Source organism: Podarcis cretensis (assembly GCF_951804945.1).
Source record: "Podarcis cretensis genome assembly, chromosome: 17".
NCBI classification, from domain to species: Eukaryota; Metazoa; Chordata; class Lepidosauria; order Squamata; family Lacertidae; genus Podarcis; species Podarcis cretensis.
This window is the reverse complement of record NC_137187.1, coordinates 37,901,459-37,927,776: the sequence shown is the minus strand read 5'-3', so window position 1 is coordinate 37,927,776 and position 26,318 is coordinate 37,901,459. Positions and strand designations below refer to the sequence as shown.

Sequence of the window (26,318 nt, the reverse complement as noted above, 5' to 3'; positions counted from 1 at the left end):
CGGGCTATGCCTTCGTTATACGATGATTGGTCGAGGCGCGTCACGTGCTGGGGGCGGGAGATGAAAGAGAGTCTCGCTCGACCCGAAGGAAGACTGAGCTTCCCCGGCTTGCGTTGAGGCGGGTATTGCCGAGAGGCGGGTTGGCCGCGCCGCGGTAGGGGGGAGATATATGGGGGCTGGGGTCCTGAGGGGAGGCCCTTTGCCGCGGGGGGGTCGCGGAGGGCGGCTGAGGGTCGAGCTGTCTCTCCCTGAGGCGGCGAGCGGGCGCCTCGCCTGCCAGACCTTGCACGTAGAAAGCTAGCATGTAAGGCAACCAAGCTCGAACCCCCTTCCCTAATGTTTTCCAGGACGGCTTGTTGTGTTGCATCAGAAGCAGTGTGTGTGTGTGTGTGTGTGTGTGTGTGTGTGGTTATAGGGTGGTATATAAATTCTACTATTATTATTATTATCATTATTATTATCATTTACAGATAGGTAGCCGTGTTGGTCTGCCATAGTCAAAACAAAATAAAAAAATTCCTTCCAGTAGCACCTTAAAGACCAACTAAGTTAGTTCTTGGTATGAGCTTTCGTGTGCATGCACACATGTGTATCTGAAGAAGTGTGCATGCACACGAAAGCTCATACCAAGAACTAACTTAGTTGGTCTTCAAGGTGCTACTGGAAGGAATTTTTTTATTTTGTTTTTATTATTATCATTATTATTATCATGAGAAGAGAAGACTCCCTGGAGAAGACCCTGATGTTGGGAAAGATGGAGGGCACAAGGAGAAGGGGGCGACAGAGGACGAGATGGTTGGATAGTGTTTTCGAGGTTACCAGCATGAGTCTGACCAAGCTGCGGGGGGCAGTGGAGGACAGGAGTGCCTGGCGTGCTCTGGTCCAGGGGGTCACGAAGAGGCGGACACGACTAAACGACTAAACAACAACAACAACATTATCATTATTATTATATGGGACCTCGAAGGTTGACACATTACAGACCACTGAGTATTTTACTGAACCCACGAAATACAGGTTTCTATATACTTGCCAGGACTCTTGTTGTTTGCCCTTGCCAGGATGCTAGATTTCTGCATGCAGGGAGCCTTCTCTCTGCCCACCACTTCCCTTGGCAGCGCCCATGCATTGTCTAAAGTGGCACAGCTCAGATGTGAGTTTACCAGTTTGGTGAGCGCTAGGCCTCAGATGTTGCTGAGCTGCAAGCTTGATGTACTAATGAAACTTCAGCAAGAACTAGCCTCATGCATGATCCTCTAACCTGGACCTTGCCAGCGTTATCCAAGGCTCTCCTCTGAGGGAGGTGTGGAGGGTGGTGATATGAGAACAGGCCTTCTCAGCAGTGGTTGCCTGCCTATGGGATGTGCTCCCCAGGGAGACATGCCTGGCGCCATCACTATCTGTGTTTAGGCGTTCTCATTCACCTAGGCTTAAGGGAATCAAATGGTAATGGAAGTGATTAGGGAGCCTTTGGGGCTAAAGGGCAGGTTTAAATGCTTCAAATAAATCCCGGGATATTTCTGCTAAACTGGAGAGTGCAATGAAGTAGCATGCAGAAGAGTAAGAAACTTAACCTGTAGACAAAGGCAGACAGATAAGCATTGAATCTATTCAGTCAAACAATTTTCCCCAGACCCCTGCTGCAGACTACATCACGCCCTTTCCCTTTGCTCATACACACAAGTTCATGTTAGTTCCTAAACTGTCCATGAAGGTGTATAGAGGAACTCATTGTGTGGTGCAGCAGTTGTCACCAAACTCCCAGGAATGGGAGTTGGCAGTGCCATGAAAGGTTTTGTGTAGCTCCGTGTTGTCAGGAAAAGAATGTGGGGAGAAATGGAGTAGAAACTCTGGTAGGGAAGCTTACAGGTTATTCCTGGAATGTAGGAAGCAAGGAGGAGATACTCAAATGTCACAAAATGTAATGTGTTATTTTTTTCCTTCTCTGCTTAGGAACAGGGAACTAGAGGAAAGGCTTGTCCACCTGCCTCAGCTTGAATAGTTCCTAAAGTTCCTAATGCCACTGCCAGTGGCTCTGCAGTCCCGCCTGGCCAGGCGAGGGCTCTTGAAGCATGTAGAGCCTGGTAAGTACAGAGGTATCCTTGGTTAGCTAGAGCAGGGGTCAGCAACCTTTTTCAGCTGTGGGCCGGTCCACCATCCCTCAGACCATGTGGTGGGCCGGACTATATTTTGGGGAGGGAAATGAACGAATTCCTATGTCCCACAAATAACCCAGAGATGCATTTTAAATAAAAGGACACATTCTACTCATGTAAAAACACACTGATTCCTGGACCATCCGTGGGCCACATTGAGAAGGCGATTGGGCTGCATCCAGCCCATGGGCCTTAGGTTGCCTACCCCTGAGGTGGAGGATGCTTGTCTAGGCTTTGCATAAAGGAACAGAACAGAACAGTTCATCTCAAATAATCTGGCTCATGAGCCTTTACTACATCTTGCCCACATATTTTTTCCAAGCCTAATCCCGTTTTCTTCGGGCCCTCTCTTCTGTCAGAGCCAGAGGAAGAAATTATTGCAGAAGATTATGATGACGATCACATTGATTATGAAGCTACTAGGATTGAGAACCTGCCACCGAACTGGTACAAAGTCATCGACCCTGCCTGGTAAGAGCTGTGGTGGGGAATCTCAGGTTCAGAGCTTGAATATGGCTCTCCCCAAGTCATGCTTCTGCCTCCCCAAGCTACACTCCCCCCCCCAAGCCCTTCTTGCACTTATGCCTGTAATGTTGCCTCCTCCTTGCCTCTATCTAGCCTGTCCGCTACTGCTTACTACCCCAGGAAGGTTGTCAGTGAAAAAGATTCCCCACCCATGTCTTCAGCAGCATTAAAAACTGAGATATGACAGCTAGGAGGCAAACAGTACCTTAAGCCAAGGTTATGGGTGCAGCAACGGAATGTCCAAGCATGCTTTTTTTATAACAGGAATACAAAGCTGAAAATGAATGAACTGCAGCTAAAATATTCTGTGCATTTTTCACATGGTCTAGTCCTTCCCCAGCCCACCTCCCCGTATATTCTTAAGAGGGTCTCTTCTCCAGTCTTCAGCTGGAAGTGGGGAGGCAGAAAATGGTCCTCTTTTCCTTCCACTCTGCAGTTTTAATCTGAGATCTTAGGCACTCTTAAGCGCAGTACTGCACCCAGAGCTCAGAAACTGCTTGCGCTAATGTGCCTAGAACAATGGGAGTTTCGAACTCTCAGCACTAGTCAAGCTGTTATATCCTACTAGACTTGTAAAAGTGGTGTGAGGTTATAGTTAATAGTTCTCAATTATGGTTTCAGCTTTCAAGTGTGTAGTGGGGAAAATGTATCTGTTAATCTCATACTCATGATGACTTAATATTTATAAAATTTATATACTGCCCTTCATCCATAGATCTCAGGGAGGTTCGCAGAATAAAAATACAAGATAAAAATACAAAATACATAAGAAAAGAACAACAAACACACACAAACAAAACCTGCCCCCAAATAATAAATCAACAAATAAGTTACAAGCGAACAAACAGAAAGCACAACAGTGTCTGGGAGTCCCATTTATTGCAGAGTTATTGAAGCTAAATGGGCCCATCAGTGCCTGGATGGAAGACAATTAAGAATCCATTTAATTTGTTCAGAAAGGGGTTGGTGGGTGAGAAGCAAGCCAGGATATTTATTTAGTTAATGAAACTGAAACCCTAGCTCCAGCATCTACTTTTGTCCATGGACCCAACAGGAGTGTGTGTCCTGGTAAATGAGAGCAGTTGAAGCTCCTGTTCCTGAGATTCTCTGAAGTGAGTGCCAGTGGCCTATGAAATCCACAGACAGGCATGAGGAGGCTGTTGGGATTGCACTTCTCATTAGCCCTCTTGGCAAAGGTGGCTGGGGCTGATGGGAGTTGAAGCCAAGTAACATCTGGAGGGCAATAGGTTCCTCATCCCTACGGGGACAAAACAAAAAGCATGGTGGCTTACTCATGGTTTGGTCTTCTTTCATAGCGGCCTCCCTTACTATTGGAACGTAAAGACGGATCTGGTTTCGTGGCTTTCGCCCAATGATCCTAGCTCAGTGGTGACCAAAGCAGCTAAGAAACTGAAGAGCAATTTAGGTGAGGCTGCCTACATTTGCTTTTGGATTGCATGTGCTGATTTTGAATGATGTGGAGGTGAAGCTAAGGGGGAAAGGTTTGAGTCTAGCTTGGTGGAAGAGGGAGGAAAACCCCGGTCCTGTGCGATCTGATATTTGGTTGCTGGGGTTAATGCATGTCTGATATTATCAAGCATATTTTACATTTCTTATCTGCGTTGAGCCATAGGGATATGGTGGACTGTAGTTGTGTTCTATGTTGTAAATCAAGCACTGCTAGGAGTTGTTTCTTTTTGTTTTCCAATGTATTTCTTATCAATTAAAAAATTGGTGTGGCACGAGCAAATTTTTATTCTGAATGTGTGGCCCAGAGAAAAAAGTTTGAGAACCACCAAGTTAATCTCTGCACCAGCAGATAACACTTTAAGTCGTGAAAAACTTCATCTGCTGATCTCTACACACTAAGTTGCAGCTAAAGACACAGGAGCAAGCCAAGCTGACTTTCATGATCAGTTGGCAACTCCATAAATCTAGTGTCTAAGAGAGTGCAGGGAGAGGGGATTTCTGCTTTGATAGCAATGCGTTTTGGGAAGGCAGCTGATGAGGACTCTTAAGTGGATTTTGGACCTCTGGACTGGTTTTGGGTAGCTCAGCACATCCTGACTTAATCCACCTTCCAGAGATTTCCGAGACGTGGCAAATGACAGTTTTCATACGTGCTGGAGAATTCTCGAAGCCCAGCAACAAGTGCAGTTGTGACTTTACTATGTAAAAAAGGTCCAGGTTTGGGCCAAGGGGAAGCTAAATTTGAGTACTGTAATGCAAGCTTCATGCATCTCCCCCAGATGCCGAGGAGAAAATGGAGCACTCGTTGCATGAGAAGGTGGAGCGGGAAGAGCTGAAGGAGCGCCGCTACCACAGACGGGAGGAGCTGGCCCCCTACCCCAAGAGCAAGAAGCGTAAGGGCCACTCCCCACTGTGGGACCCTGCCAGCCATCAGAAGGATTTCCCAAGGGCTTGAGGGAGGGCTTCTGGGATCCATTTGCCAATGGGGAAGGGGGAGCATGGGAAGTGTGGGCAGTGGCCAAACTCCTGCATTCCTCTTGTCTGTCCTCCACAGCAAGCCGGAAGGATGAAGAACTTGACCCCATGGACCCCAGCGCTTACTCGGATGCTCCCCGGTGAGTCTGCTGAGAATGGGAGGGTGGGGAGCTCAGCAATGGTAGACTGGGGCACCACAGGCATGGGCAGAGGTCTCCGGTTCATTGGCAGAGCTTGTGCTTTGCAAGATGGAGGTCTTGGATTCAGCCTTCAGCACTAGGGTGTGTTGAATTTTTCAAATTCCAAAAGCGAAGGGTGCTAAAAAGCTGTAACATGACTTGGGAAGTCAAGAGATATTTTGGCTAAATGAATACCATTTAGTTTTCCTTGGTAAGTAAAATTGCAGCGAAATCATTAAAAAGAGCTTTCAGTGTTCACAAGCCTGTCCCCTCTGCACTTCCTGCTGCAGTCCTCTTAACCCAGTGAGCAACCTTCTTACCCCAGCCCAATGCTGTCTAAGAGCAATTGGACCACCATTGCAGACAAATGTTAGAGCATGAGAAACAGATGATTAAAGCACTAGTCCCAGAATAAGTACTTAAAATGTTGCCCTCAGAGGCAGAGTTGTGAAGCTTCCATCGGTTAATAACATTTGCAGAGTTTAACTTGGTTTTTGCATAATCTCACAATGAAGTTGTTCTAGCCGTGGGAAGGAACAAAAAAGAGAACTTTACAGAGCAGTAAAAAACCCAATCCTGGAAAACCCTTTTCAGCAACTTCTTTGCCTTCTAAGGTTGTAGCAGCCATTGCCCATAAACCGAGAAGCTTATTTTTTACTCATCGGGAGCTAGAAACTTACTTTTTAAAAGCTGTTTCCGGAAAGTCTAATTCTATCTCCAAAATTACTGACCTCCTGTAACATTGGGCAGCACACACAAGAGACCTGAATGTTGTTTCTGTACATTGTTCATAGAATTTTGAAAGTGTGGTGGTATTTTTAAGGTGTCTTCACTCACTTAGAGAGATTCGACTCCTTATCTTACAGTGAAGTCTAGGAAATGAGAAGCAGGGGCACAGATGTATTGCCATCCAGGCAGGGAAATTGAGGCAAAACAGGGGCTATGTGTCAGGGAAGCTATAACTGAGAACAGGCTGAGCGTGAGGTGTGGCTGGCTAACATTGTTTCTGACATCCCTGCTCTTTCCCATTCTAGGGGAACCTGGTCCACTGGGCTGCCGAAAAGAAACGAAGCCAAGACTGGCGCAGATACCACGGCAGCTGGCCCACTCTTCCAGCAGCGTCCCTACCCAAGCCCTGGTGCAGTTTTGCGCGCTAATGCGGAAGCTTCGCGGGCCAAGCAGCAGGACTGAGATGCTCATTTCCCCCTTCCCTAATGTATTTGATAATAAAGCTAGAGGAAAACAAGTTACGCGAGTGGCTTTGCTGTGTATCGTAATAATGGAACTCGCTGTGCACAGAAGAGGCTCAATGCAGGAAGCTGGGGGAACATGCAGCCCTCCAAGCATTGGGAGTCCAGCTCTTGCCAGTGTGGTGTAGTGGTTAAGAGTGGTAGACTCGTAATCTGGTGAACCGGGTTCGCTTCCCCACTCTTCCATTCAGCTGCTGGGTGACCTTGGGCTAGTCACACTTCTCTGAAGTCTCTCAGCCCCACTCACCTCACAGAGTGTTTGTTGTGGGGGAGGAAGGGAAAGGAGATTGCCTTGAGACTCCTTAGGGTAGTGATAAAGCGGGATATCAAATCCAAACTCTTCTTCTTCCGTCAGCATTGCCAATTGCCATCTGGGATGAGGGGAGCTGTGGCCCAGCAATCTCTAGAAGGCTACAAATTCCCAATCCCCACTCTATGGCAATATCTGTCTCTCCTGTGTTGGGCCAGCAGGGGCAGTACAGCATTGCAAGTGAACACAGAAAGGATACTCTCCTGTTCTGTTGTACTCCTTCGCTGCTTTCTTGAGGCATTGGGTCCGCTGTGTCTGACTCAATTTCCTCTTGTAATGTTTGAAGTCTACAAAAAGCAGCTGTGATGTCATCAGGCCCCAGGAGTGGCTTTCTATACCTGTAGGGAGCTACAGGTCTAGAAAGGCACCTGTTTACCTGTCTGTAAGCCTTCTAGAGTTGTCGGTGTCTCTGCCATGCTTTTCTCACTGCTGTATATGAGCATCATGGGAACGTTGTCCCATAAGGAAAAGAACTTCTGCCATCTCCTCAAGCTGATCCCATCCTTTACGTTGGTCAGGAAGGGTTGGAGAACTCAAGGCAGCAGAGCCCAGCACCGAAATGTCTTCAGCCACACCATGTATCACCTTGACGTGTTCCAGGTAGAAAATGTACATCACAAAAGCCATATCCATTTGCCCAGAGCCAGCAGCCATGGCATGGAGCAATTTGTAAATGACAACTCCACATCTAGCCTGTTCGCTTACAAATATGTATTAGTTTCTACAATGTTAAAGTAGTGTTGGAAAAGCATTGTCAGTACTAAAAATATAATGCGTTTGCTCCAAGCGCAGATCTCTTTAAGCAATGATTTTCTCATAATACTGAGTTACACATGATGCTACAGTGCCACTCTGATGGAGGGGATGAATGAGGACTGTAGGTTCCACCTGGGCACCATCCCACTTGGTTTAGCGACAGCAAAAAATGAGGCACACATGATGTGGCAACCTAAGCGAAATGCGTGGATAGGTGCCCTGCTCTCACATCAGCTTCTACTCTGTTCCCAGCCATGTAAACAGCCAAAGCATCTTTGCCCTTTTCCAACTCTCATCCCTCTGACCCACCAAGCCTGAATTTAACTGGCCAAACAATGTGCAGGCCATACTTTTAAATAATTGCTAAGCTGCAAAGAGCAGCCCAAATCAGAGGACTGGAATTAGGACTTGGTGGGACTGTTTAGGCTTTTACTTTCCTGCAATGGGGTGAAACAAAACAAAATAGGTTTGGGCACAAATTATAATCTGGCACTGTTCTTCAAAGAAAATGAATCCCCAAGTGCAGCTGAATGCAACAAGTATTGGCATGTATGTGTAGGGCTGCCCCCCAACAAACAGGATTCTGTCCCTAAGCATTCAGCTGCTCAGCTATTTAGTCACAGGCCCTGGCTGCACTATATATTTAATTCAGTATTATACCATTTTAAACAGCCATTTCTTCCACAAAAGATTCCCAGGAAGTGTGGTTTGTTGAGGGTGCTGAGAGTTGTTAGGAGACCCCTCCCGCAATTCCCCTTGAAGCTACAATTCCCAGAGTTCCCTGGGAATAAGGATTGTCACACCACTGGGAATTGTAGTTCAGTGAGGGGGAATAGGCACCCTTAACAAGCTACAGTTCCCAGGATTCTTTGGGGAAACCATGAGGACTTAAAGTGGTATGGTACATATTTAAATGTACAGCACAGAAGGGGCCACAAAGTGCATAGTAATAACATCTAATACATGTTTGCATGAACCTGCCCTTCACTGACTGACAACTGAGATCTGTGATAGCCATGAAAATGGAAGACAGCTGTGCTGGTCCCTTGGCCATGGTGAAGAATCCCCAATCAAATGCATGGCAGCAACATTATCAGGACCAATCAAAACATCACAAAGTTGTGAGCAAGCTTTTGAGTTCTCCAGAAAAAAAACTGCTAGGCTGGATGTTGAACAAACACTGGGGTAAGGCAGGGGGTGCAAATGAGAGAGACCTGCTCTGGTTGCCCCAAACTGCAGTTTGTAAGATTCTTCATGCTGGAGAAGTTCTGTAAACACAACTGACTCAGCCTCTCTAGGTAAAAGTTGGACTGGAAGATTCCCCCAGGGCTACTAAGATGTAGATGCAATAATGGCTGCTTCCCCCTTTTTCAAAGATTCATTTCATGAAGCAGCTACTCCGTGCAACTGTGATGGTTCAGTTACACATGGCAAATTGCTGCCTGACGTCACAAGCATCAAGCGTGAGCCGGGCCTAAAAGCAGCCTGTAGCCCTGGCAGCTGTTGGACTCCGGCTCCCAACAGCCACAGTCAGCAACCGTCAGGAATGATGGGAGTTGTAGTCCCAAACCTCTGGAGGTCTTACAGGTTGGCAATAGGTGCCTGAAAGAAAAGCCACTGTCAATGGAAAGCACATAACGTCATGAATCCATGCTGATCTGATGCCAGGAAGAGCAGAGTGACCAAAGAGCTGCCATCGCTAGGGTGGTCCCACCATCTTTGTAAACACAATGAGGCTGTGAACTCGCCAGCTCCTTGGAAGCGTCAGGACGAAATCTAAAACCTGGACCTCTTCAGCCTGGGGAGGTGCAGAGCTACTGAGGTCTTGCAAGTTGTTCCCTCTGGTGCATTAAGATCCTTTTTCTTTAGCCAAGATCCTGGAAGAAAGCATGAAAATATAATGGTTGAGCTAAAAGGACACTCACACCCTTGAGAGAAAATGGAAGTGTGCGCCATTCATTCTTTGTTATATGCTCTTGAACAAACCAAAACAGACTCTGAGCTACACGTTGTTCTATAATCATAAAGGCTGACACAGACCTTCCAAGTGTCCCTATTTCCCATAGACCGCTCCAGATTTACAGAAGCTATCTAGGTTTCTTATTTATCATGGAATAATAATAATAATAATAATAATAATAATAATAATTTATACCCTGCCCACCTGGCTGGGTTTCCCCAGCCACTCTGGGCGGCTCCCAATCGAGTGTTAAAAACAATACAGCATTAAATATTAAAAACTTCCCTAAACAGGGCTGCCTTCAGATGTCTTTTAAAGATAAGATAGCTGCTTATTTCCTGCTTTTCCTTAGGACGTCCCTATTTACATTGGAGAAATGTTGGAGAGTATGGAGTTATGCGGCCCTTGAGCCAAAGAGATAAGTAACTATACAACCTTTAGAAGACATCTGAAGCCAGCCCTGTATAGGGAAGTGTGGGGTTTTTTTTAATGTTTAATGCTTTATTATGTTTTTATATATGTTGGAAGCTGCCTGCAGTGGCTGGGGCAACCCAGTCGGATAGGTGGAGTATTAATAATAATGATGAGGATGATAACTGAATAGGACATTGTTGGAGGGTATGTTGACACCGAGTGCAGAATTCAGCACTCTCAGCATTGCAGCTTTCATTTAAAAAGGACAGGTTGATGGACTGTATGGGGTTGATGGAAGGGACTGGCAGAGACCGAGACTAGGAAGAGGAGACGGTGAAGAAGATTGGAAAATTTAAAGTCTATATAGGGAAATTTTGTAAAATTTAATGAGGGATAGAAAAATCTTGGAATGAATTTTTTTTGGCCTTAGTGGAAATGTTTTAAGAGGTTAAGTGTAAATAGGTATATTAGTTTTAATGGGGAATAAGATAAAAAATATTTTAAGATAAAGGATTTGCTGAGATAACTTATAGAAGTGGAACACAAAAAGGGAGCTGAGAGGAGGTCAATGAAACAAGGGAATGAAAGATAGATTATGGTAAAGGTATGATGTGTGCTTTTAAATTGCTTTTGTTTTGTTTTGTTTTGTTTATTGTGTTTAGGTGTTAAGGTTGTGTTTTGTATTGTCTATATTGTTTCTTTTGTTTCTTTTTTCTTTTTCTTCTTTTTTGTAAGTTTTAAAAGTAATAAATATCATTAAAAAAAAATATAAAAAGGGTAGGGCTGACAATAAGTAGCGACATTGCTTGGTGACATTAAAATGCTACCGATCAAAGCACTGAGTAGGCCTACCAGTAGCCAGGGCCAGAGTTTTAGCCCCTGGTTAATCCTGTTCTATGGCATCAAGGGGGGAAAAGCAAAAAAATAAAAATAAAAATCGGGGTGTGTGTGATAGGGGCTTTGGGGGGGGGGTATGTGAAAGGACTTGTGTGCTTGGTATTGTGCTCACAAAATTCCCAGGCTTTGCATGTGCTCAGAAGTACCCCGTTCCTTCACTCAGATATTTGCCTGCCTGCCCATAAGCCACAACATTGCACTTGGCTCTGCTTGATAAGACCTCAGAGTTCTAGCAATAAAAAACCAAAGTACTGAACATATCACCAGCCTGAAACCTGTCCAGCTCTGATCTGTGCCACAAATGCAACTTCCTCTGAAATTCTTTCACCTCCAGCTTAGCAGAGAAAGATGCTGAGCCACAGATTATGCAATCCAGGAAAGAAAACAACAGGGAAGGCAGGAAGGGTTGATAAGGGAAGTGGGCGGTTCTGAATACTCTCTACTGAAACAAACAAACAAACAAACAAACAAACAAACAAACAAACAAACCCATTGCAGCCTGTATACATTATGCAATTGAAGTTTAAGTTAAATTGTTAAAGGCACCTCATGTGTTTTTAAAGCAGAGACAGATATACTAAAGTAAAATACCAGTTGAACAAAATGCGCAATTTTTGCATAATACATTCCCTTCCGCTTCTAATTTCACATGCCCATGATCTCTTATTCTTTGAAGGTTCCAAAAACTAAAACCTTCCTTTAAAAAGGAGACAGCTGCAGTTCTTAGGACACTAGATTCTGCATCCGACCATTTCTGCACTTGCACACTGCAATTACAGAAACTGACAGAACAGACACAGCCGTGAGCACTGGGAAACATCGGTAGCTATTTCGTACTGCAGCAAACCATTTTTAGGCCTTGGGAGAGAGCTGCGTATACTCTGCTAAAAACAAATAAATAAATAAATAAAACACACACCCAAACTAGGATATTTCAAATTCTGTACCCATAGGAATGTAGGAAATTGCCTTATACCGAGTCAGATAATTAATCCAACTCACTCACTCCTGTTTACACTGCGTTTAAAGTTTAGTGTCAAAGTGAACTGAGATCCATAGAACAAATCACACAAAGGCTTAGGCCACACAAACAGCAGACAAGGCAGTAGTCGTAATTTCTAAGAACAGCATCTCCAAGGATCAGGTCAAAGCTTATCTGGTCCAACATCTCCCTTCCCACAGCAGCCAATAAGATGCCTCTGAAAAGCCCATGAAGAGGACATGGGCTTCCCAGCTGCAACTGTTCTCCTGCAAGTTAAAGTCAGAGCCTTGGTGGTATATAGACACCTACCTCTGGTTTGTAGCCAATTTATTGTTTTTAGATAGTAGTTCATTTTCCTTTGAGATTGTGAGAGCTAAATATCTTTAAAATATATATATGCGGCAGGTAGAATAAATATTCCCAGACTATGTTACTAAGAGAGAGAGATTGATTCACTGCAAACTATTTCTTTTTTTTAAAGTCCCTTCACATGCAAAACTTGGAACAGCAGGAGTTGCTTTCTACAGAGTCAGACCATCCAAGTCTTGTCTGCTGTGGCTGGAACTGGATCTCTCCCCCATCCTCCCACCAGGTTCTCAGACAGGAATCTCTCAGCCCTACTTAGAATAGAAACACAGAATTGAAAGGGACCCCAAGGGTCAACTTTGCCAACCCCCCAAAGCAGGAATCTCAACAGGCAGTCTCCCATCCCATTTGAAACCACGCTGGACCCTGCTTAGCTTTGCAAATGTGCTAGTAGTTTTATTAATCTGTCTCTAGAATACAGGGACTGATACCAGGCTCTTATGTGTACATGCACTCTTCTGCTAAACTGGGGGAAGACTAGGCTACCAACTCTCTCTGACATTTTGTTTTCTGCGTGCAGGGAGGAACGTTCAGCCACACGACTCCCCAACTTGCAGTCTGAAATGGCACATGATGGGTCCCAGGTGAAATTGTATGATGAGTCCTGGGCGCCTTTTGCATTCAGCCCTGAGGGTTTGTGCCCTCTGGTGAAGGGACCAGAGCCTTCCGACCTGCTGCCCTGTGATCTCTGGGTTGGGTTCCCTCTAATAACATCCTGGCCAGCCTTTTCCAGGGACATTCCTTATAGCTACAACTAATCCAGAATGCGGTAGCTAGACTGGTGACTGGGAGCGGCTGCCAAGACCACATAACACCAGTCTTGAAAGACCTACATTGGCTCCCAGTACATTTCCAAGCACAATTCAAAGTGTTGGTGCTGACCTTTAAAGCCCTAAACGGCCTCGGTCCAGTATATCTGAAGGAGCGTCTCCACCCCCATCGTTCTAGCCAGATACTGAGGTCCAACACCGAAGGTCTTCTGGCAGTTCCCTCACTGTGAGAAGCCAAGTTACAGGGAACCAGGCAGAGGGCCTTCTCGGTAGTGGCACCCACCCTGTGGAACGCCCTCCCACCAGATGTCAAAGAGAACAACAACTACCAAACTTTTAGAAGACATCTGAAGGCAGCCCTGTTTAGGGAAACTTTTAATGTTTGATGTAGTACTGTATTTTAATATTTAGTTGGAAGCTGCCCAGAGTGGCTGGGGAAGCCCAGCCAGATGGGCGGGGTATAAATAATAAATTATTATTATATTATTATTATAGCTCAGCTATGTTCTGACACCCAGAAACCTCGCCTTCTCTACCTCATCAAACCCCGCCCCACTTAAATATTGCTCAAGGTCCTTCTCCACCTGGTTGGGTCCTTTCACGTACCATGCCCTATCCTGCAACTGCTTACTCCGTGGGATGTGTTAGTAGGCTGACCGTATCCACTTCGTTAGAAGCAGGCAGGGCTTAGCAAAGTGTAGGAATGATTGCTGGGTGTGGAGCACACTCTCACCCGCGGGCAGCCTCCCCCCCCCCCATAAAGCCACAGCTGTCTGAACATCTTGCCCTCTAACCTTTTACTCTCTTAGTAGTCTGCCGTGCCCTGTCTGTGACCTTTGTCTCCTACATCATACATTGTGCAAGGGGAAAATGACGCGGTGGAAACAGGTGCCAAAATAACTTTGTACCACCCCTCGATCTTGGGATTGGAAGATGTGTAAAGGTCACAGTCCAAAATGTATCTGCCTGGTTTTGCATATTGTGCCAATAAAAGGAGCCTCTACAGAGCTAGCTGGCAGCTTGCTTGTGCACAGCTCACCTGCATTACCAACTCCTGCCTCATGTCCTTCACTTCAGCAGAGCACTCATTCCAGCTTCAGTGCACAGGGCTGGCACTACTGCTGGGCAGAATTAGGCCGCTGGTTTCAGGTGTCATGAAAGCAGGGGCGAAACTAGGCATGATTTCACCCAGGTCAAAGACAGTGTTTGGCACCCCCAGGCACAGGCTGAGAACCTCAATGGCACCCTCTGCAGCAGCCTTTCTCAACCTTGTTTCCCAGATGTTTTTGGTCTACAACTCCCATCATCCCTGACCACTGGTCCTGTGAGCTAGGGATCATGGGAGTTGTAGGCCAAAAACATATGGGGACCCAAGGTTGAGAACCACTGCGACATCTGGAGGCTTCACACAGGACAAAAAAAAAAAAACAGCTATCCCACCCCCAGTAGCTACAGCACTGCATGTTGTGATTTATCACCACTGTATATTAAACTGCTACAGAGGGCAGTTTTCTGTCTCAGATGTCAAAATAACTTGCCCCTTAATTGGGGGGGGGGCTGTTCCTGTGGGGCTGTCCACCTGATTATCACCTGGCACCTGTACAGCTTGAGATCAAACCAGACATGATGTAGATCCCTTGATTTTGGCAGGAACTGCCAACCCAACTTCTGGCAGGGAGCCATGTCCTTTGCCAACAGGAGTCAGGCAGGTGGGAGAAGCTTTAGAGAAACATGCGGGTTCTCCATTCCTGATTTACTCTCTGAGGAGGCCACAGAGCAAATAGAAGCAGCAGCACATCACCAAAGTCCTCCTTCCCATGTGCTTCTGGTTGGCCACCACCAAAACTGAAGGTTGAACTAGATTGGCCTTTGGCCTGATCCTGCAAAGCTCTTAGGCTCTTGTTCTACTAGGAACACAGAAAAATGCCTCATATGAAGTTAGGCCAACGCGGCTTCTTGCTCAGTGAGGCAAGGGTGAGGCAAGAGTCTTGCCCAGTCCTGCCTGGGAATGGCACTGGCGCTGGCGCTGGGACTGTCTGCATGCCATCCATGTGCTATGGCCCTTTCGGCAATGAGATGTGTGTTGTAGGAGCATCAAGATGCATCCCAGAGAGTGAATTTCTAGAGAAGTGGGGAGGACTGAAATCTGAAGACTAGCATTTCATATTTATATACATATTTTTAAAAGACATCCCTAAAATCTCTCTCCGGTCCTTTATCAAGGACAGGTACCAGAAACCAGGGCCTCTCCCAGATATAAAGGGGTGACTGTAGGCTATGCAAGTAGTTTGTGTGCAGACTATTTCTGGGACTGGGCACAGCTCTGCTATTTGCACAAACTAAGTCAAACTCTGACATAGAGATATGGCACTACCTTATGGCTGTAATTTATCATGTTGTGTCCCTAGATCTTACTAAATAAAATGTCAGATCCCGAGCACTGAAAAATTTAGCCAATTAGAAACATTTGTTTAAAGGGATGTTCCAAATTTATCAGGCAGATTTTTTCATTTAGAAACCTAACTACTTAATAGAAGTAGTTCGAAAAACCAGGGCCAGATTAGAAGGTCCCAGATTAGAAGAGACATCTCCCCATTTTTTCTTACACACAGGAGGAAAGGTCTCTTCTAAGATGAGGTCTACTGAGATATGTGCATGCATCATCTAAAATGAAAATGATGTCCTCTTCCAGAGCTATCTATTAAGAATGCAACTATATTTAGCTTTACTTGAGCAACCATGAATCCATTTAATCAGCAGGCAGACCCCTATTTCTTCCTAAACCCAGCTGTGGCTTTTGGTTGTGGCTACTTTATGTTGTCAGGGGAAAGCATCACAAACCCAAACAGCTTTTATTACTTTCCGTGTTCCAAGACTAAATCCCTGCACTGAAAAAGGATTGTTCTCCACATCCTGGCTCAAAATCAAGCCTTGACCCCTTGTCTACCTTAAGGCTGACCCAGAGCCCCAATCCGATGAAGGTCCTCCCCCCTGCCCCAAATACCACCCCAAGCGCCTTCCAGTGTTAATAGGGTTAGACATGCAGTGAGTGAGGCAAAGGTCTGCCCTTTCCGAGGCTTCCTCAATCATTAAGCAATACGGCTAAATAAATACACTCTCTTTATTCATCTGTGGTTCATGTACATTGACAAACGGTACAGGCTTTTTTTCTGTAAAAAAAGCAGGATTCATAGAAAATGATCAGCAATCTAAAAACCTTATATACATACATACCATGTTACTTTTGATTATCTTCCCACCCCAACACAAAACCTGACTGATACGCCTGACGCCATAAAACCCTTTCTAGGTTTAGTGATCTCCACAAAACATCGCTCCAGCAGGAACAGAATGCGTAAGGATTCTTAAAAAGGCAGCTGCTCTCCCACCAACCCTCCATGAGCAGAGCTGGGAAACGTGAGGCACCAAAATGGACACAGCTGCCACCACCCGAGTCCCCCAGTGCCCCCCACTCCTCCATGGCTTAACCCTTCAGGCTCCAGTTTGCACAACTCGGTGATCCACCAAGCTGAGCACAGCCCACCAAACACATACGGCAGCTCGTAAGGGGATCTATGACCTGCTTTGGCTGCTTGCCTGGAACCGTAAAACTAGCAGCCCTCAAATACATGGCTGCTAGTTGCACTGTGCACTGCACAGTGGGCCTTACACTGTGCACACACTGTGTACACACTGTGCACTGCACAGTGGGCCTTACACTGTGCAGGCTGCCGAGCTAGCGAGGAATCCTGGTTGCAATTTAGACCCAACCAATGTTCTACGCTGCAGGGTATGAAAGAATCTGAATGGTGCCGATTTTCAGCTTTCTGCCCCACCCCTAGTGGTAGCCATTCGATTCCAGAGTATCTGGCATTCAAGTCTTGGGTTCCCAGGTACCTCCACTGAGCCACAGCATAAGGCAAGTGTTGATGAAGATTTCCCACCTCCCATCTGTGCAAGTCAGTCCTCTGTGCACTGTCAACAAGGGACATCCCTGTCCCATCACCCCCCACAACTGCTGCTATTTCAAGCATTAAATGAGACAAGCAGATTGCAGTTTGGTTCTGCAGTGTCTTCCACAGGAAAATCTTCATTAGTAACTAGTGATTCATGCTCCCCCTCCATTTACCCAGTGATCCTCAAAGACTATAGACACTAAATACATGCTGAGGGCAGGAAATAATTAAGGTTGCCTAGAACCCAGCTCCAATCCTGCTATGATCCAGTAGTTCCAACTATCCACCCAGAGCCAGAGAAAGAAGAGAACTGGGGCTCCTAGCAGCAGCCCCCTCCCTCACTACCAACTTCCCCTCTCTGGTTCTCCTTTCCTCTCAATTCTTCTCACTTCACAAACATACAAATTCTGCCACTCTCACCCTCCCACAAGCACACACACTCAGAACTCTTCTCATTTAATTTTCATCTACTACAGTAGATTAACTTAACAGATTCCCAGTGGCCGGTGGTAAGCAAGCAAAGTCCTACCACTTCAAAGGTGGCGTTTTCAAAAACGACACTAAAAACCCCAAAATAACCCAGAACATTTGTATGCTCCACAATGGCAGATGAGGTCTCCTTCCACCCTTCTCTGCTTATGCACAGCACGTGATCTCCACAGCAACATACACATCCCCTTCAGTGGCCGTATGGGATCCTTCGTTCCGAGTGTTCATACAAAAATACACCTCTTTGTGAATTTGCTCCCTGCTGACCAAACAGGAGGGAGTTTTGTGGGTCTCAAGGCAAAGGACCCAGGTGATTCCAAAGCAGCTTTTGCCCTTCAGCTGCTTCTGTTGGTGGGGCAGGGATTGTCCCCAGACAGGCATAGTGGAGAAACAGACATAACATTTAAGAGTCGGGGAGAAGCTGGAGAAGTTGAGTTGGCAATGGAAGAAGTGGGATGGGGGCGGTGTGGAAGAGAGTGGGTGAGTGGTCCGCACAAAGTTAGGGGCGGGGGGGCAGAAGAAGAGATGAGCACGAGGCAGGAGAGAATCAGAGGCGGGATAGGTTTAAATTGAAGGGGGAGGACAAGTGTTGTGGAAACTTCACAAGAAACCAAAAACAGGTATGGAGGATGTGCTCTTTTCTTCTCAATTGACCAACACTGACTTGGACAGGAAGCCATCTGTAGTCACAGAAGGAAGTTCCTTGCTCTGTGCTGTGTGGCCCTGATGCTCTGTAGCTGTCCCCGCTAAGGAGCGGCTGGCCAAAGGTCCCTTGGGCAAGCTGTATAGATAGACAGCTCCTATGACCAGCCCTGCTCCTAGAGCAAAGAGCAGGTTGAGGTGGAAGTCAAAGAGGTAGATGGAAGCCACAGTGGACACTACGATGGAGAAGGAGGTGGCAAAGCCCTTGAGGATGTTGTCAGCATATTTCACCACCACAGCCACCAGCAGGCCGCCAAAAGCTTGGTTCAGGATCACTCCCCACACAAGCGGGGTGTAGCCAAAGAAGAATCCACGCTCAGCCACGGCTGCCCCCTCCGTGGACCACAGCCCCAACAGCCCCAGCAAGGTTCCGAAGATGCCTAGTTGGACGTTACGTAGCCAGACGGAGGCTGCGCTGCCCTTGAGGATCTTTTCAAAATAGACTCCGGCAAAGCCAGATGACAGGCAAGAGACCACCACGGCCACAAGCCCCACCATGTAGTTCTGTTGCATTCCCTGGCCTCCAGGGGGTGATCTGCCCCCTGCCTGCTGCTGCTCCACTTGGACAATGGCCACACCGACAAAAAGGAGCACAAGGGACAGCCACTGGAGACGGGACAGGCTCTTGCGGAGCATCAGCACAGAGAAGACAGCTGTGGTGAGGATCTTCAGTTGGTAGGTGACCTGAGAAAGGCAGTGCAGTTTAGTAGGCATCCCAACATGCCGTGCGATAGGAGAACGTCCAGCCAGGGTGGGACCAACAGCAAAGGCCCAACCCCTATTCTCTAGATAGGTTCACATTGTTATTAAAACAGACAACAGCCTCCAATGTAGTACTGCAGTTAAGTACCCCGATTCTGTTTCAGATCATATCCTGTTCTCTACATACCAAATTCAGCTAAGATCTCAAACGGTGTGGCATTGGTTTAACCAATTCAAAATGAACTCACTTTAACCCCTGAAAGCCAATGAAGTGGTAGAGGCTCAGAATCACATACCCAGGAGTGTGCATACCGCAATTCCATGGAAGTAGAGACGGAGCGCATAAATACAAGTCTTTATGACTGTGGGAACAATGCGATACCTGCTAAGTTCTAAGAACCCAGAAGGACAGTTTGCTCTTTCCCCTAACTAACAGAACCAGAATTATACAAAATAGTTTTGTTTTTTTTAATGAAGAATTTCCCACATTTAGAAAACTGCTGAATTGGTTAATTTGCATAATTTATACAGATGAAATAATCCTGCTTTTCTGTGCACAGAATATGCAGGATTCCTCTGTCCACCGGAAAATAGAATAACGAACAGCTGTCTGTGGCTCTCACTGTAAGGATAGGTGTGTACTATTAACCAAGGCTTGGAAAATAAAACTATAGGTATGGTCCCACACAGCAGCGGGCATTTCTGGATGCCTCCACATGACTTCGCTAAGACATGCTGCAGGAGCTCTAAGGAATTACTGTAACACATCTCAGATACCCACCCATCATGGCTTCATTCAACATTGTGCAGGTGGGAAGAACAGGATGTGTGCATCTATATAAAGCGGGCGAATGAAAGTGAGTAGGGCACCCTCTTCAGAATAACCTGCAAGGGAGGACCTAAGACTACTTGGGTCCCAGAGCTGGTGTCTCACCTGGAAGGTGGCTGCAGGCAGGTTGGAGATGGCCACATATTGGAGGTTGTTTTGGAGGGTGTAAATGAGAGAAGGCACTGCGAGTTTGAGTGTGTCCATATACTGCACCACAATCGAGTCATACAAGGAAGCAGCGAACTGTTTCACGTTACCTGGGAAAGGAGAGACAGACAAAGAAACCACTGTCTTGGTTGGAAATAAATGTTGTTTTTAACAAGGGTCATTATTTGTAACTGACAAGGGATGAAAGAGGCTGTAATGATGGCTCGGCAGAGCGCCCACCAAGCTCTCTCTTATGTGAGTCAACATACAAAAGGAATCCTTTACTTTCTAGTCTGAACAGCAACAGAGGCGTTGGCATTCCATGCACCTGCCTCATAGTGAGCACACAGTTAAGAGCCTAGTGCTACTATTCACCTGGCGGGGGGAAGAGTACAAAGTACTACTTTGCCAAGGCCTTGGCTAAGGTAGAAGCATCTGCTGAAGTTTATAATGGGCTGGATGGTAGAAATCCCTAGAAGTGAATGGGCCTGTCTGAAGTGTTTTCTGGTAATGCAAACTTAGTATCTTGTCTCTTTCCTCTTTGGATCTCAATGTTATCAGGCAGTCCCTTGGAATCTTCCTACCTTGCCTTCTGCCCAGTCTGAAGGCAGTTGTTATCTCAAATTCTGCTCCCTCTAGGTTTTCCTGCCAAAAATCTGAAATTTCTTTTGTGAGAAAGTCCACTAGGTTGTCCCCTTCACTTTCTGGAACCAGCCTAAGTCTTAAATTCTTCTCCTTACGCTGCATGTCCCATAAAGAGAGGGTCGCCTCATGCTGGTCAAGCCTCCTGCAAACCGGTACTAAATTTTCCTGTGTAGATTCCGCAGTGGATTTAGCTTCTTCTGCAATCTTCCTTATTGTGGCGTTTTCCTCGACCAATTTGTGAATAATCTGTGTGTTAGATGTCACACTCTTGGTGTTCAGGTCTAATTTTGCCGTTAAATCTGGTTTCAGGTGTCATGAAAGCAGGGGCGAAACTAGGCATGATTTCACCCAGGTCAAAGACAGTGTTTGGCACCCCCAGGCACAGGCTGAGAACCTCAATGGCACCCTCTGCAGCAGCCTTTCTCAACCTTGTTTTCCCAGATGTTTTTGGCCTACTCCCATCATCCCTGACCACTGGTCCTGTGAGCTAGGGATCATGGGCCCCTTAATGGAAGGTGGCTGCAGGCAGGTTGGAGATGGCCACATATTGGAGGTTGTTTTGGAGGGTGTAAATGAGAGAAGGCACTGCGAGTTTGAGTGTGTCCATATACTGCACCACAATCGAGTCATACAAGGAAGCAGCGAACTGTTTCAGGTTACCTGGGAAAGGAGAGACAGACAAAGAAACCACTGTCTTGGTTGGAAATAAATGTTGTTTTTAACAAGGGTCATTATTTGTAACTGACAAGGGATGAAAGGGGCTGGATGGTAGAAATCCCTAGAAGTGAATGGGCCTGTGCAAGTTTGGCAGGTAGCAGCCTGGGCACCAATCCCTAGACTACAATGTGCAAAACGGAATAGGCATTAGAACATAAGAATTTACATAGCTGGTCATCCCATTTGATCTCAACATTTTGTCTAACAATAGTGGCTTCAGGGAGGTTCACAAGCGGACACTGAAAGAAATACCTAACACCCTATTGACAATCCCCTCAGGCAGTGTGAGGTAATAGCCAGAGATCTTCCAACTAATCTCTTTATAAAGGAATTGATGCTAGTGGCTATCTCAGAGCTATCAATTCTGTAGGTTAATTATACAATGTGTGACTAATGACTTCCTTTTACTTCAAATCTAAGGCCTATTAATTTAAGTGGATGGTTGAATTTTTGCTTTTTGATAGAGAGGGGAAATAAGAGTGAGAGTGAGTGTGTGTAAATACTATCATGCATTTATATTTACAGCAATAGCATTATGGTCATAGAGCGCCAAGTCCAGAGGCAAGACAGAGCAAGGACAATTAAATAAAATAAATCACTGACAACAAGAGAGATTCAAGTTTTCCAAGCTAGCCACTAGTCTTCACCAAAGCAAAAGCTCAATGATCCACTCAGCAAGACTGCCGGTGAACACAGGCTAATGCGCTGGGAATGGAGTATTGCTGCAAGGGTTTCCATCTTCTGAGGCACAGTAGTCCCCACCTTTTTTCTGAATGAAGATGAGCAGCAGACAGGTGACTCCCTTAAGGATTTCAGCCATAACCACAGCGGAAGTGGCAAAGAAGCGGTCCCCAGGCAGTGTGCGCACATAGCGGATACTGAGGATGAGAGAGGCATTCTGAACCACCAAGACAGCTAAGCTGATGTACTTCAACCGTCTGTTACCTAGGAAAAGAAAAGTAGGGATCATCTCGGTATCTCACCCTGCAGCAGAAAGCTGCGATAAGCAACTACCACAACCAAGGCTTGAATAACGGAGACAGATGGGAGATGATGTTTACAAAGCTGGGGATGTCCAAGGAAGAAAATGGAAAACCCCACACAATGGGAACAATCTGAGTTCTCCAGGGCCGAGTCCATCAGTGACCACAGAGGCAGGCATGAGTAACTGGAAGCCCAAGGGCTACATCCAGACTCCCCACTGCAGTTGCCTACCCTGTGGCGACAACCCACTTTGGGAGATGGGGGAAAGGGAAGCCCTAGCCCACCAGCCTCCATCTCCTCAGAAAGTGATCCTCTCATACAACTAGTTGCTGACAAGAGCACTAAAGTCTTGGCACACTAAGCCCTTGTTTGAAACAAGTCAGGTATTGCCAAACATGAACTTGGTATGGGTGCTTTATATGTGGTAGTGGTGCAGGGGGGAATCCTTTATCAAATATTTAAACAAAACAAAGGGAAGTGTAAGGACACCCCAGACTCGTGGAAATCCATGGAATGATGTCCTAAGGCAGCAATGTCCAACAGGTTGATCGCGATCGACAGGTCGATCACAGAATGATCACGGTCGATCGCGGGCTCCCTTTTGATTGGTGGCTGTAAAAAGAATTGTGTTGGAAGTCTCCACCCCCACCATCATCGTTTTGTCTGTGAAACGGGTGGTTGTTACTGATAATAAACTAGTCTTTTTCGCTTCATCTACTTGTTAGCATCATGATTTTTTAGTGGTGCATGTTCCCCCCCCCCCCAAGAAGCTCAGCAACTTTGTCCTTCCCTTAAAAAAGCTCAACAAAAAGCTCAACAACTTTGGTATTCCCCCCCCGCCCATGAAAATGGGTAGATCACTGCCAGTTGTTTTATGCTGGGAGTAGATTGCAGCCTCTAGAGAGTTGGACGTGCCTGTCCTAAGGCATCTAAGGTGGTAGAGAATGAGATGCATTAGGAGATGACTAACAAAAATGATGAAGTAACACAGTGATCTCAAGTTTTATAGTTGATGTTAAAACTTTTGCTGTTGGTACTGAAGTTGATGTACTTTGTAAAGTTGGAAATAAATAAATAGTGAAAAAAGGTATATGTGAATTAAAATAAAGGGCCCAGAGATTTTTAGGATGAAGGCAAGTCCTGCATTTATGAGAGTTAATTGTTTCCTGCACCATCTGCTGCTGCAGGCTCACCTGATCACCTTGGCTGCTGGCATCAAAGGAGAATCATAAGGTTTCTTTCCAATTTAACTGGCAAATGGAATTACTACCATAGAGTATTTAGATAAACTTCCCGGCTGAGCAAAATCCCACCCCTCTTGCAATGTTTAACATCTACTAATCCAGGTCTCAGAGCTCCAGTGGCATGCGAAAGGTCAGGGTTTTCCACCCCACTGTTCTGACGCACAAAACGGATCCTAGAGAGCTGGCATCCTGCTCTGCTTGGCTCAGCAAACAATATCTTGCACCTGCCATGGGAGACACACGCAGACCTAGCAGGAAGTGGGGACAGAAAAATGGCACAGCCACAGCTTGCTGAACTACATTCCTATGAACAGAAAAGTATTCACCTGCTTCCTGAAAGAGAAATCAAACAGCAAGAAGCCTAATACAAGCTATGGAAATAATTACAATAAACAGCTGTGCAGGCATTCCCCATCTCAGTTCCTGGAGTCACCTATGACGTCCTAATAGGACTGCAGAACTCACTGTTAAGAATAACAGCCTTAAAGGAGTATAATGAAGGCTGGTTTTGTTCAGCAACCCACCTCCCACAGGGGACAGGCATAGCAATGATGATGACTTCCTACGTTTATCCCCAAAATCTGGTAGTCAGAGGTATAATTCCTTTGAAAATGAAGGCGGAACTTTTACACATCATTAGAGTTACCAGCTGGTAAGCCAGCCTTCCAGACCTTCTTTTCGCTAGTAGCTATTGCCATTCCTATTCATTCTGATCACAAATCCTCCGTCACACTAGAAACTGTTACCAAAATTGTAATGAAACACACTCTCCTGGCTCACCATGGCTCCCTAAGGCTTCCCTTTAATATTTCTTTGAGCTCTCCCTCTCTCTTTTAAAGGGGGGATTTGCAGCCTAACGTGGGGACAGAGTTTCCTACAGGGATTCACACGTCCAGGATCCCAACCGAAATGGCTAAAAGACTCCTCCCTCCTCCTCTGTGCACTAAAATTCACCCTCGACCAGATGCAGAGAAGGACAGCACAGCATTCTTTCCTTGTTGCTCACCAGCAGCCATGTGTGTATTATATATATACATATACATATGTGTGTGTGTGTGTGTGTGTATATAAGGGCTCTCTCTCTCTGGCTAGCCCAGTATATGCCTCTCTCTCTCCCTATGGACATACCAATGTCTCTCTCATATATACATACATATTGGTATGTCTCTCGGGAGAGAGAGGCATATATATATCGAACTGTCTGTATGATACATGTAGAGCGATACACATATACATATGTGTGTGTGTGTGTGTGTGTGTGTGTGTGTAAGGGCTATCTCTCTCTCTCTCTGGCTAGCCCAGTATATGCCTCTCTCTCTCCCTATGGACAGACCAATGTCTCTCTCATATATACATACATATTGGTATGTCTCTCGGGAGAGAGAGGCATATATATATCGAACTGTCTGTATGATACATGTAGAGCGATACACATATACATATGTGTGTGTGTGTGTGTGTGTGTGTAAGGGCTATCTCTCTCTCTCTCTGGCTAGCCCAGTATATGCCTCTCTCTCTCTCCCGAGAGACATACCAATGTCTCTCTCATATATACATACATATTGGTATGTCTCTCGGGAGAGAGAGGCATATATATATCGAACTGTCTGTGTGATACATGTAGAGCGATACACATATACATATATGTGTGTGTGTGTGTGTGTGTAAGGGCTATCTCTCTCTCTCTCTGGCTAGCCCAGTATATGCCTCTCTCTCTCTCCCTATAGACATACCAATGTCTCTCTCATATATACATACATATTGGTATGTCTCTCGGGAGAGAGAGGCATATATATATCGAACTGTCTGTATGATACATGTAGAGCGATACACATATACATATATGTGTGTGTGTGTGTGTGTAAGGGCTATCTCTCTCTCTCTCTCTGGCTAGCCCAGTATATGCCTCTCTCTCTCCCTATAGACATACCAATGTCTCTCTCATATATACATACATATTGGTATGTCTCTCGGGAGAGAGAGGCGCATATATATCGAACTGTCTGTATGATACATGTAGAGCGATACACATATACATATATGTGTGTGTGTGTGTGTGTAAGGGCTATCTCTCTCTCTCTCTCTGGCTAGCCCAGTATATGCCTCTCTCTCTCTCCCTATAGACATACCAATGTCTCTCTCATATATACATACATATTGGTATGTCTCTCGGGAGAGAGAGGCATATATATATCGAACTGTCTGTATGATACATGTAGAGCGATACACATATACATATATGTGTGTGTGTGTGTGTGTAAGGGCTATCTCTCTCTCTCTCTCTGGCTAGCCCAGTATATGCCTCTCTCTCTCTCCCTATAGACATACCAATGTCTCTCTCATATATACATACATATTGGTATGTCTCTCGGGAGAGAGAGGCATATATATATCGAACTGTCTGTATGATACATGTAGAGCGATACACATATACATATGTGTGTGTGTGTGTGTGTGTAAGGGCTATCTCTCTCTCTCTCTGGCTAGCCCTGTATATGCCTCTCTCTCTCTCCCTATGGACATACCAACGTCTCTCTCATATATACATACATATTGGTATGTCTCTCGGGAGAGAGAGGCATCCATATATCTAACTATCTGTACGACAAACGTAGAGCGAGAGAGAGACCCGGCCTCAAAGGGACTCCTGCCCTCCCGCAGCCCAGCCCCCCGGCAGGTTGCGGGGCCTTGAGGCGAGGGGGATGAGGCGCCCCCACCGCCCCCCAACTCTCACCTCCTGCGGCCACCGGGCTCCCGTCGCCGCCGCTCCCCGAGCCCCCAGCCGCTGCCATGGTGGCAACCGCCGGGCAACCGAGTTCCCCCGCCGCAGCCGGCACTTCCGCATCCCAGCGTCCCGACGCACTTCCGCTTCCGAGGAGCGGGACGGGCAGGG

General features: G+C 46.1%; 2 protein-coding genes across 2 annotated transcripts; one reads left to right on the top strand and one right to left on the bottom strand.

Annotated features, from left to right (window-relative positions):
• Window positions 1-6,551, top strand: PQBP1 (polyglutamine binding protein 1). Its single transcript, XM_079958623.1, has 7 exons — window positions 1-154; window positions 1,954-2,084; window positions 2,516-2,627; window positions 3,998-4,107; window positions 4,931-5,044; window positions 5,206-5,266; window positions 6,340-6,551. The coding sequence occupies exons 2-7, from the start codon at window positions 2,018-2,020 to the stop codon at window positions 6,494-6,496; spliced, it is 621 nt and encodes a 206-aa protein (XP_079814749.1). The 5' UTR covers window positions 1-154; window positions 1,954-2,017; the 3' UTR covers window positions 6,497-6,551.
• A 1,010-nt stretch (window positions 6,552-7,561) lies between these two features.
• Window positions 7,562-26,293, bottom strand: SLC35A2 (solute carrier family 35 member A2). Its single transcript, XM_079958624.1, has 5 exons — window positions 26,160-26,293; window positions 21,960-22,142; window positions 19,794-19,945; window positions 18,120-18,841; window positions 7,562-9,498 (listed from the first exon to the last, which is right to left on the bottom strand). Exons 1-5 carry the CDS (start codon window positions 26,215-26,217, stop codon window positions 9,471-9,473), a joined length of 1,143 nt encoding a protein of 380 aa, XP_079814750.1. The 5' UTR covers window positions 26,218-26,293; the 3' UTR covers window positions 7,562-9,470.
• Between the last annotated feature and the right edge of the window lie 25 nt (window positions 26,294-26,318).